We start from the raw sequence: 12,827 nt of genomic DNA on the forward strand, positions 1-12,827 counted from the left end.
ACTTACAACGAGTCTGTACTGTAAGGACAACTCCCTCTTGTGGCTGTTTTTGGTAATTTGGTTAAATATGTAACCCAGTCCAATGCTCTGAATCTGATCATTGAAGTAATAACAGTGCAATCACAGTAGTAAGTAGCAGGTGTGATAATTCCACAGCCATGAGTAATTGAGTCACACTGCCTCAGCCACACAGTTTTATCATCTCCTGCCTACACACTGTTTTGATGTTTAACATAGGGCCTTGGAAACCTTTGTCTTTTTACGGATGTAAATCTGACTTTCTTCAAGTAAAGTACAAGAAAAGTTACGCCTTGTCCTCTTTTTTGGAGATGTGGATTTCTCGTTCGCTATCTGTCTAGTACTGTACAGATCCATGGTATAAGGGCAGAATAATGAGATTAGGGTTATTATAGTTAAAGTTGTACAATGCAGATTCACAAATGACGATTTTTAGCAACCTCTGCTGGTCACTACCGTCACTGCATACAATTTCCGTAGTCCTCGATTACCCAGAATTCCATTTGTTTTCACCGGAAGCCGGAAGCGTTTCAAAAAGCGTTCTTTTAATTGTTTTATACTATCTGTGGATCGTTTCTCTTAGTGGAGCATTAGTTACCATGAGCTGTGCTTTCTTTTTCTGTTCTTTTTCGATCTTCCAATCCTACATTCTCTTAAAATCAGCGTGAGGTTCCTTTTTGTTATAGCGCGGTAGTTCCTGGCCAAACAGGAAACCGTTGCGGTAGTTCCTGGCCAAACAGGAAACCAGTGCATTTCCGGCCAGATGACGTCATTTTCCCGGGAAAGTCCCCCCCGTCCACCGTTCAATAGAAAATATATAAATAAAAGGCTTCCGGGGGTGAAATTCATGGAGTGGGTGTTGTGAAACTTTTGCCACTCACAAAAGATATACAATTTAACTTTAGTTTTGTTGAAAACGTTACCTAGTATGCCTTTAAAGAGAGTGTAAGTGAAATTTTTGGGTCAAAACAAAAAGGTTATTGTTATAAGGTTAAAGCTCTATATTGTGTTATGCTATTGCGTCGTGTTTGTTCAGTAACGGGGGTCTCCCTGTCCCTACTGCTCTTTTATTTAATATTTTTTTTCAGGTGGGTTTCCAATTTCAGCCAATCAGGAGAGAGCATCCATTTATCAGCTTCAATGTGTTCCAATTCCAATTTTGTCTGCTCATTGCTTTGTGTCATCACTTCAAGTTTCACTTGTTTATCCTGTATCCTGTATTGAGTTCTCTCTTCATTGGATAAAATTGGTATCCTGACCTTAGTATGTAATTTCTGTTTATTGTAGAGCTGGAGAGATGGGGAAACCCATGTTACTGAACAAACATTCTCCAGCAATGATTACAATCAGAATACCGAGCTATTTAACACTTACTTCAACAAAACAAAACTAAAACTGAAAATCACTTACCCTACCTTTACTAAAACTAAGAAAATGACAAAAAAGTACAATTGACAAAATAAGCCAGCTGAGTGCTGCCCACAGAGGAGCACAGGGGGAGAGGAAGAGCTGGCATCGTACCTGAGAGCTCTGGAGTCCTAGGTGGGCTCACTAACCATTCAGCTATGGCCGCATCTTCTTCTCCTGATGCCCAATGTGCATTAAAAAAAGAAAGACAAATAATAATTTTGCGTAATAATAATAATTTATAACTATAAATAAATTGAGCTGGCTGCGAGCAGTCACTTTCCACCACCTGATGAAGTGTTGCGTGCCTCTCCCCCCTCCATTATATGTTTTGCAGCTGCAACCACTTATGTGTGTGATTCACTGATTGATACTCCCTCCATCCATAAATCGTTGCTTTTATAGATTAATATGAACAGAAATATACAGAATATATACGGGGATATGCAAAAAATGCCTATAAGAGACCATTTGTAGGATTTGTGTACTATTTTGCCTATAGTGGCTCCAATTGGGATGGTCTATCTTCCTAAATTAACAATCTTTGGTATTACTGTTGTTCTGAATTAATTGTATTTATATTGATTCTACCAGCAGGTAGCACTGTTGCAGTTATGCTATACTGTAGGCATTATGCAATATTACCAGGGGAAAATTGCAACAGAAACTCTTTCAATAGTTTTAGTCCCATAAATATGTTAGGGCCGCCCTAGTGTAGCGGTTAGAGCAAATTCATGCACAAGGATGTCGGATCGAACCCTGCCTGGGGTCAACGTCAGCAAGGGCATGCGATCCCAACAGATTCCTAATGCCAAATCAAATGGATTCAGGTCTCTTGAGGATGCGAGTCTGAAGCCTGTCCTGGACATTCAGTCTCCGGACGTAAAAACAGATGAAGATGAGTCCCATAAATATGCTCCACTCATAACGTATCAAAAGTCCTATAAGAAATCCCAGTTGTGTAAAGTATTGAAAAATGCTGAAATAGCTGATGTCGCAATTGATGACCAGGTTCATGTCCATGTTACAAAATGATGTATGCATGTTTTCTGTTCGGTGTCCACACGAAACTTGACAACTGTCTGCATAAGAATAACACCAGCGAAGAGTGTGTGTGTGTGTGTGTGTGTGTGTGTGTGTGTGTGTGTGTGTGTGTGTGTGTGTGTGTGTGTGTGCGTGCGTGCGTGCGTGCGTGCGTGTGTGTGTGTGAAGCAATCAATTAATCTCCCCTTCTCAGCAACAGTCACAACAAGGCAACTCCTCTCTCACGTTACTGTTCTGTTAACAACTGCACTGGTCTTGGGGGCGGGGCGGAAAGCAAAACAAACAATTCACGTCTTGATTCTTCTCACGGGGAGTCCATTGTTTTTCTTTCTTTTTTTTATACTTTTTGTTCCAATTTATTTTTTTAAATAGCAGATCTACAAGCACACTACAAGATCTACAAGTTGTGAGCTTGTAGATCTGCTGTTTTCAAATAGCCGATAAAAGTAAAGTGGTGAAATTTCTTTAGGGCTTGCAAAATCTAGCAACAGTGAGCTGTACACAGTGTTGCACACGGACGCACATGCATCGACCAAAAACACAACCCTTAAGTTAACACCCCTAAACAAAGCTTACAAGCCGACTGCCTAGTGTCACCAGTGTGTATTAACATTGGAATGAGCCTGGATGTATATCAAGTGTAGGTGTTGAGTGACGTGTGCGTGATGTCATTAAAATTGCGTACCACCAAAGTCAAAGTCAAAGTAATCACCACTGCACCACTGGTTGTACCTATAAAAGTAGCTTGTCAGTAGACTTGACAAGCTACTGTACTGTCAGGTTCAGCTCTGAATGTGTTAATTTAGTTTTATTGGTTTTCCTACCATTAATTATGTTGGCATCTCTGGCCTCCTTGGATTCTCCTCCTGCCCCAGTAACGGAGGGGCTGAGCCCCCAGCAGCCCCCAGGGCCTACAGAGGGCACAAGAGGAAACTGCCGGCCTATCATCGGTAGGTTTCACACACCAAGATTGTTATAGTCTTCAATGTTTTTATGTTTGTTTTTTTGTTTTGACTTTATGGTTCGTTTTAATTCACTTTTAAATTGGGTTTGATAGTTTAGTAGTAGTTTAGTAGATAGTAGTCTATCTATCTATCTATCTATCCATCCGTCCGTCCGTCCGTCCGTCTTGATGTATAATACGCACCCACTCACCTTTGCAGCTAAGTGGCCCTTTTGCGATGAAAGCACTGTCTGATGAGACTCAATTATTATCAGATGCTTTTACCGTGTATTGTAAAGCACTCTGTAACTATTTGGAAACGTGAATTATCCTTATCCTTATCATAATAATTAGCACATTGGAATAGATCCTATGAAACATTAGGAGCCCATTAGTATACATTTAGGGCTAGGCCAATGTGTTTTTGGTAAAATTATTATGTCCGTGGCAAAAATGAAATATTGATGAAAATGTCCATCACGAGCTGCCACGGTGATGACCCCTGCTCCTAGCCTCGCGTAGTGAGTCTGGTGGTTCTATGAGGACGTTTTTTTTCTAAGGGGGCTCTCGACGCAATTGGTTAGACCTACAGCCAACTACCAATTACAGTCTCCCATATTTGAATACTGGGCCCTGATTGGTCACCCCAGACTTCGGGAGCAGGAAATGGATTCACAACGGAGCGGTGCCAGACCCAAATCGCAGAGGGCAATTCTTTTTTTTGCACTGGGAGATTCGTCTGGTCCCAGGCTACCCTGCTCCCTCCCCAGTCAGAGTTCAGAGCTTGAATGTAGAGGAGGTAATTTGCATACACAGGACTTAATTGTATTGACTACATTTAAAAAATATATTTTATTTTAAAAGAAAAATCATCTCTCACACTTATGCCAGTGGGTCAGTCATCACTGTCCCCTGTGCCAATGTTGGCACCTGTGCCTATGTGTTACCTATTCCTGCTCTAATCCATCCTCTGTGTTGGTATACTAGGTGTACTGGCTCAGGAGAACCGTACGGCTGACACCACCGCCCGTGGCTCCTCCTACATTCCTGCCTCCTTCGTCAAATTCCTGGAGTCTGCTGGTGCGAGAGTGGTGCCTGTCAGGTAGGTGCACACACACCCACGCACGCACGCACGCACGCACGCACACACACACACACACACACACACACACACACACACACACACACACTTGTCTTGTCTTGTCTTGTCTTGTCTTGTCTTTATTCTTTTTTATTGAAATTATTTAGTTTTTAAAGTGGAGAGTGGCGTGTGTGTGTGTGTGTGTGTGTGTGTGTGTGTGTGTGTGTGCGTGTGTGTGTGTGTGTGTGTGTGTGTGTGCGTGCGTGTGTGTGTGTGTGTGTGTGTGTGTGTGTGTGCTTGCGTGCCTGCGTGTGTGCGTGTATGTGAGTGAGAGAGAGAGAGAGAGAGAGAGAGAGAGAGAGAGAGAGAGAGAGAGAGAAAAGCTACATTATGCACATTATGTATGGATTCTGACAGTCAAGACTCTCTCCATCGTCGCCTCCCGTCATCCCGGGTCCCCAGGATGACATATATAACAGGCTTTTCTTTCTTTCTTCTCTCTTTGTTTAAGCAGAATCAACCGCACAGAAGAAGAGTATGCAAGGTTATTTCATTCCATTAATGGGTGAGCTCACTTTGAATTATTATGATAAGGGTAAGGATAATTAACCTTTCCAAAGAGTTACAGAGTGCTTAAAAAGCATAAAGACGTACACTAATAACGTTAACTAAAATAAATAATTAACCACAAAAGAAAAGAGAAAAACGACTTAACAGACCTAAAAGGCAAAGATATACACTATGAAAAGTAGTTGATATAAAATAATATATAATAATAATAATTTTAGTTATAGTTGTCAGCTGGGGACATTTTAAAGAATTAGAGTTCACTTTTTGGCGTTCTGGAGACGCTCAGTAACGTTCTCCCAGTTGATGACATTCCAGATAGCTTTGACATAGTCAGGCCGGACGTTCTTGTACTGCAGATAGTAAGCATGCTCCCATACATCAATACCAAGGAGGGAAATAAGAGAAGTAGTTATTGAAGTTATTTAAAAGATGACAGCGAGGTGAGTTTTAGTGACTGCAAAATCCTGAAAGATTGCTGCTATTTGTTTCAAAAGGCTTTATACCAAGCTACCCACAGTATATATATATCTCCAGATTTACCAGATTCGGGATTTGTTTCCATACTTTGTATGGCTAAAAGGATAACACAAAAAAAGTCCTGGGGGACTTCCATTGTGGTCCTATGTATTCAATTCATCATTCAACATAGCATAAACAGTGTACACAATACATGTCATCAGCCAATACAAAACACTATGTACAAAGGAGAAAAACATGGTGGGAATGAATGACACCTCCTTTCGATGGGAATTTACATTTATTTACTTCCCCTTGTGGTCTCCTGATAGATGTTTTTTTCAGGCCAGTTTAGAAAGAAACCAGTGTTACACATCCTTTAATGGATGGTGTCAGGGCATTTCTTTTCCCATGTCTGTTCTAAATGTGGGTGGTACCATCATGGTCGTTCCCTCTAGTGTTGTGGCTGTGTCTGTGTGTCACTCACTTTGGAGTAGTTTAAGTAGTTCGACGGTATTAGGGTATTGAGGGCACTGTCCCTTTGACTATGTTAAATACCAATCCCATTGATATTTTCTTAACCCTGTTTTCTACCCTGAGCCATCCCAAACTTGCAAAGTGTGTTGGAATTAGGTGGGTCATGGGCTTAAAACCCTCTAGAACCTGAACTATGAAGGAAAGGTCAGAAAATTATTTTTTTTTGAAAAGGGACACTTTATTGGGTCTTAAAACATTTTTGATTTTGTTTTATTTTTTTTAACATTCCTTTGTATCATTTATTTGTTGTATCATATTTGATACAAGGGGTATTAAAAGAATATTTCAAGTCGGTTTTACTGCCTCCCCCTGGCCAGCCGGGGCGCCTGATGGAGGGGAAAGGAACTGGTTGGAATAACGTGTTCCTTCCACGCGCTACGTCCAACCAGGGAAACTCTCCCCTGTCAGGTGATAAGAAGGTCAGTTAGCTCTCATGCATTGAAGGAGGCATGAGCTCGGCCCTGGCCTCCCTAGGTTGGCAGAGGGAGTGTAGTGCCCAGGATTAAATAGAGATTGGCAATGGGTGTAAAAAATAGGGTTACAAAATCGTGGGATAAAATTTTGAAAAAAAAAAAAAATCAAGTCGGTTATAACATTACAAAAACATTAATTTTAGACCTGTAGTATCAAATATGATACAAATCGTAAAGGACTATAGACCTGTAGTATCAAATATGATACAAACACTTTTGACATCATAAAAACCAAACTCAAATGCTAAATTTTGAGAGCTCATAAGTGCATTCAAGTTATCCAACACTTATTTCAAAATATTAGTAAAGATATACTAGGAAAACGTACCCGAACTGCTTAAAAAATAATTGTTTGTTACTAGTGCATCAACATCTCCTGTTTAGTTGATGGCAGCCATTTTGGGTCAGATCACCTGAGGCTCTGTAACTACCTGCAGTGCAAATGGTATGGTCCAGGGGGAAGTGGGGATGTGTCAGATATGATACAACAGGTTCTTGGTCCAAGTATTCATTACATTGATTTATTAAAAAATCAGTGTAATGTGTGTATCATATATGATACGTTTGGTGACATAGGGTTAAGGCAGAGAAGTGGTCGCATCCGTTTGTTTCGGGAGGTCTGAAGCTTAGCGTTTAGTGACATTGAGATGTTGGAGGTGCAAGCATAATGAAAATGGCATTGAATGAGGGCTCCTAGAGTCTTGAGAGCACCTTTGTTGAAAAAAGCGCCCAAATCGTGTTCTTTGATTAATTTTCTTGATCAGCTGTCAGTTTGTAATACAGCCCAAATAGGTAACCTCTTCTTTGCTTGATATTAGGCCTATATCGTCAACTCTGACCTTGAAATCATTTGCATTACTAAGGGTATGTTTGGACCCAAAAAGAATGGATTCCGTTTTACCAAGATGTAATGACAGTTTGTTATCGGAAAGCCAATTGCGGATTTTGCTGAGTTCAGAACTGAGGGCTTCCTGAACCTGCATTTTGTCCTCGCCCGATACCAGGAGTCTCGGGCTAAAGTAAATATGGTCTAAGCTAAAGTAAATATGGTTTTAGCTACAGTAAATATGTTCTCCTAGCTAACAAACAACTCACACCTTTAGTGAGCTTCACAATGTCTCTTGTGAGCGGCATCCCCCATTTGTTCCCATTCCTCGTCCCCCCATCTACTTTTTAAGCTTGTGAATTGTTAGGTAGAGTAAGTGATTTTCTTTGGTTAAAATAAGTGTTAAATATTCTATATTCTGATAGTACTCATAGCTATAGACTAGAGTGTTTGTAACAGGAGTCTCCATGCATGTGTCTCCAGCTCTTTATTAAACAGAACATGCATTTTCAGGTCAGGATCAGAATATAGTGCTTTAAGCTTTAACCAAAAAATATCACTTGCCTTACCGTTTAAATATTTTCTTTTTGTAACGTTGTTGTATTGTTGCTTGTCTAGATGCGTGAACTACAAACACACAGGCACTGGTAGAGATTTTGCGCATTCATAGCAGGATATAGACTGAGTGAGTATCGATATGGCAATATAGCACACTGGCCCTCATTTATCAATGGAGATAAGATAAATTCGGCCGTACACCAACGTCCAAGTCACATTTATGAAGCGATCCTATACAGCCAATCCTAGCGTAAATTTCGATCGTCGGGTTTATATCCTCAACCCAGCCCAGGTTGTATAACTCCATATAGGACACGCTACTGTAAGTTTGGAGACCACTATCCATGAAAAGATTACAGCGGCGCGGCCGTGAAGCCCCGACTCCCGAAAATGCTCTCGCATAAGTGCTCGTATATTTTGAAAATAGCAGATTTACAAGCTCCCAACACGTCGCGATGCGACGCGTTGTGAGCTTGTAGATCTGCTGTTTTCAAATAGCCAATGCAGCCAGATCTGCAAGCTTAACCGAATAACTGTTAAAGCAGTTTGTTTAAATGAGTTTATAAAAAATATCTTTTCACAGGGATTATTGTCTTCGCCAGGCCGAAAGGCATGGCGAGAGAGTATGTTTTGCCCCCCTGTCCGTCCGTCCGTCCGTCCGTCCGTCCGTCCGTCCGTGTGTCCGTCATTCTGTCTGTGGACAGCTAATCTCCGGCACCGTTGGCTTGCTCGCAGCGAAACTGTGCACACACACTCCCTGGATGCCACAGCAGAACCTCTGCCCCAAATTTTTCACATGGGCCTTTTATAGCGCCACCAGGAGGCCGATTTGTGCAAAACATATTTTTTGACAGTACTCCTACAGATTTTGTCCAAAAATCCCGTAAATCGGTATACAGTATCTCTATAGTCATTAAACGAAACGGGTCTTTCAGATTTTTCATATTCCATCCTGATTGGCTAAAAATGGCTTCCAAAGTTTGCAGGAGTGCTCCGTTTTGAACAAAATGCCTCAAATCATGAACACAGCATGCAATTTCCTTGAAATTTTGCATGCATATTCCCACTATGCAGAGGAAGAAATGCCACTTGAAAATGTTCAAATCAGCCTCATGGTGGCGCTATAACAGGCCCATTCGTGTTTTTACCTATAACTGCACCGATCTGTGTAAAACTTTGTAAGCGCACTCCCTAGAGGTCAAGGAAAAACCCTTGCCCTGCATTTTTCACATCTGCCTTTTAGAGCGCCACCAGGAGGCCGACTTATGTAAAACAATTTTTTGTATATTACTCCTTCCGATTTGATCCAAATTTCACGCAAATCAGTACACATGATCTCTATACAATAGAGATCATGTATATATATATATATATATATATATATATGTGTATATACATACCGTATATCTAGGTGTGCCCTGGGATCTTTTGGCTAAGCCAGGTGTGCCTTGGCCCAAAAAAGGTTGATAAACACTGCTCTATAGTCATGTGATCAAGACGGATGTGTTTGATTTTTCACATTCCATCCTGATTGGCTAAGATTTTTTTTTTATTTTTTTTTATTTGATTTATTTGAAAAGCCAAAACCACATGGTCACCGCAGTTCGAGGATAACACAAGAAAGTCCTGAGACTTATTTCCGTTGAGGTCCTCTTACAATTAACAATCAATACGTTAAAAATACATTACAATACAAAACACATGTAACTACCGAAACACTACATAGACACAAGTGACATACACAGTACAGACACAGTACACATTACACAACAATACAAAACACAAGTAACATTCACAGTACATACATACAAACAAACAATACAAGAACACATGTAACATACACAGTACACAAACAAGTGCTACCTTATCTTTCCTAGTCTAAAGACCCTCTATAGGGGAACCTTTTCTAATAGACATGATTTAGTTTTGTATTTAAAAGTCCTCAGATTGGTTGTCAGTTTGACACTGTTTTCGAGGTCATTCCACTGTGTGGCTCCTATGTAAGTAAATGATTCCCTGCCTACTTTACTTTTAAAAGCCGGATGGCTCACATCTGCTACACTGGCTCTGGTGAAAAAATGGTGTACTTCGCTTCTCTGAGTAAAACAATTGACATCTAAAGTTTGCAGTAGTGGCTTGTTTTGAACAAAATGCCGCAAATCATGAATGCAGCATCCGATTGCGGTCAAACTTTGCACGCACATTCACACTATGTTGAGGAGCAAATGCCACCCTTTTGACATTGGCCTGTTATAGCGCCACCAGCAGGTCTAATTTAACAAAACACATTTTTTGAACAAAATGCCTCAAATCATGAATGCAGTGTCCGATTGCCGTGCAAGGCCTAAGAAGAAGTGGCACCCTTTTCACATTGGCCTATTATAGCGCCACCAGGAGGCCACAATAACCTACCTGTGCTCCGAGGAGCACTTTTTCTAGTTTATTAGTGTGTCATCTTGGAGTGGATACATGTGTCCAGATGCCTGTCAGACAGTCAGACAATGCTGCTCCGCAGGTCTAAGATGGAACAAACGGGTGCAGCCAACGTCAGGATATATTGATAAATGCCGAAAGTTGCGGTGATCTCGCCGTACGCCCATTATTTGGTCTGCACCACGTTGATAAATGAGGGCCAGTGTCTGAGTCGTTCTTAATGCATGTGTCGTTTTTTATTAATTTACGTTTAGTGTGATTTCACCTCCTCTCTTCTTCATCAGTTTGTTGCTGCCAGGAGGATGTGTTGACCTTCTGACGTCAGAGTTCGCCCGAACAGCAAAGATCTTCTATGAATTGGCTCTGAAGGTAAGATGGTCCCATGCTGTATATGTCCCCCCTGTCCCACCTGCAATTGGCGCCCCTGTAAAGTGTCATGTGAAAAGAATTGTTGTGATTTGGTGCTATATATTATGAATACAATTGACTTGACTTGATTTTTACTAAATTAAAATATCGACAAAGCATGAATGAAGCGGTACCCGTATAAATAAAATAACTAACCTTGAAGAAACAACGTGTGCGGTCCTCAGGCCAACGATGCGGGGGATTACTTCCCCATCTGGGGGGCCTGTATGGGTCACCAGCAGCTCCTAGTCCTCACAGCCGAACAGGACATCTGCATCCAGACAGATACCATGGCTGTGGCTCTGCCTCTCACATTCACAGCAGGTAATAATAATAATAATAATAATAATAATAATAATAATAATAATAACTAGTAAAAGTGCTCCTCGGAGCACAGGTCTCCGCCAGGTCAGGTATGTTATTCTGGCCTCCTGGTGGTGCTATAATAGGCCAATGTGAAAAGGGTCCCAAACGTGCCATTTATTCTTAGGCCTTTCACGGCAATCAGACACTGCATTCATGATTTGAGGCATTTTGTTCCAAAAATGTGTTTTGCTAAATTAGATCTGCTGGTGGCGCTATAACAGGCCAATATGAAATGGGTGGCATTTCTTCCTCGGCCTAGTGGGAATATGCGTGTGAAATTTCATGAAAATAGCAAGCTGCGTTCATGATTTGAGGCATTTTGTTCAAAACGGACCAATCCTGCAAACTTTGGAAGCCAACCTTAGCCAATCAGGATGGAATATGGGAAATCGGACAGATCCGGGTTGATCACATGACTATAGAGATACTGTGTACAAATTTGCATGACGTTTGGATAAAATCTGTAGGAGTAATGTCAAAAAATGGGTTTTGCACAAATCGGCCTCCTGGTGGCGCTATAACAGGCCCATGTGAAAAAATTGGGATAGAGGCTCTGAATTGGCATCGAGGGAGTGTGTGTGCACAGTTTCGCAGCGAGCGGGCCAACGGTGCCGGAGATTAGCTGGTAACACACGGACAGGACACACACACGGACGGACACACGGACGGACGGATAGGGGGTAAAACATACTCTCTCGCAAGACAATTATAGCTCAGATTTATATAGCGATTTTCTAAGTACCCAACCATCCATCCATCCATCTATCTTCAACCGCTTATCCGGAATCGGGACCGTGGGGGCAACAGTTCCAGCACAGAGCTCCAGACTTCGATCCCTTTCCCGACCAACATTAGTGACACGCAGCGAGGAGACGCTCGGCAGGCGTCCATACTAGATGCAGCCTGAACCACCTAAGCTGGCTCTTTTCCAAGTGAAGGAGCAGAGGCTCTACTCCGAGCCTCTCCCCGATGACTGAACTTCTCACCCTATCTCTAAGGGAGAGGCCGGCCACCCGTCTGAGTACCCAACCACACTCACTTCTGTTATCCTCTTCATCCATGGGCTTTTTCACGACAGGAAATATCAAGTATTATGGGACCTATTTAAACCAGTGGTTCTCAGACTTTTTCATGTCAAGGATACCCAAATTAATATGTATTTGGCCACGGACCCCCATCTGAAAATGTAGTTTGGAGTTCGCACTTGCTTGTCCACACGGCGTACTACAGAGTATAAATTAGGCTTTAGCAGTAAACATGTGAACGCACCAGTGCACTTTGTGTACAGTTTATAAAATCAAACTCATCCATTATTAATTGTATTTGCTGCAGCTGTGTTGCTGACATCATAGTGTACCATAAGGTCAGCCTTATGCAGCCTGCCACGTAATTAACCTGAACTGGAAAACAAACTACAAAGTGAGTCAAAGTGTGTGTGTGTGTGTGTGCGTGTGCGTTTGCGTGTGCATGTGCATGTGCGTGTGCGTGTGCGTGTGCGTGTGCATGTGCGTGTGTGTGTGTGTGTGTGTGTGTGTGTGTGTGTGTGCGTGCGTGCGTACGTACGTACACGTGTGTCTGTGTCTTCCAGAGGCCAAGTCCAGCCGTTTGTTCGAAGGGTTTCCCAGACACCTGATGCAGTCTCTGGCCGAGGAGAACATCACATCCAATTTCCACACATGGAGTGTCTCACTGCAGGTATCTCCTCTC

At 41.9% G+C, this 12,827-nt stretch overlaps 1 protein-coding gene across 1 annotated transcript in view; it reads left to right on the plus strand.

The window, feature by feature from the left end:
- Positions 1-3,270: 3,270 nt before the first annotated feature.
- LOC308101746 (gamma-glutamyl hydrolase-like) overlaps positions 3,271-12,827 on the plus strand; it is a 33,766-nt gene continuing 24,209 nt past the window's right edge. The window contains exons 1-6 of the mRNA XM_080451214.1: positions 3,271-3,419; positions 4,400-4,514; positions 5,008-5,058; positions 10,631-10,715; positions 10,940-11,078; positions 12,709-12,815. Coding sequence (XP_080307340.1) covers positions 3,302-3,419; positions 4,400-4,514; positions 5,008-5,058; positions 10,631-10,715; positions 10,940-11,078; positions 12,709-12,815 — 615 coding nt within the window. The 5' untranslated portion in view covers positions 3,271-3,301. The remainder of the gene's footprint in view (positions 3,420-4,399; positions 4,515-5,007; positions 5,059-10,630; positions 10,716-10,939; positions 11,079-12,708; positions 12,816-12,827) is intronic.

Source organism: Gymnoscopelus braueri (assembly GCF_963280865.1).
Source record: "Gymnoscopelus braueri genome assembly, chromosome: 15".
NCBI classification, from domain to species: Eukaryota; Metazoa; Chordata; class Actinopteri; order Myctophiformes; family Myctophidae; genus Gymnoscopelus; species Gymnoscopelus braueri.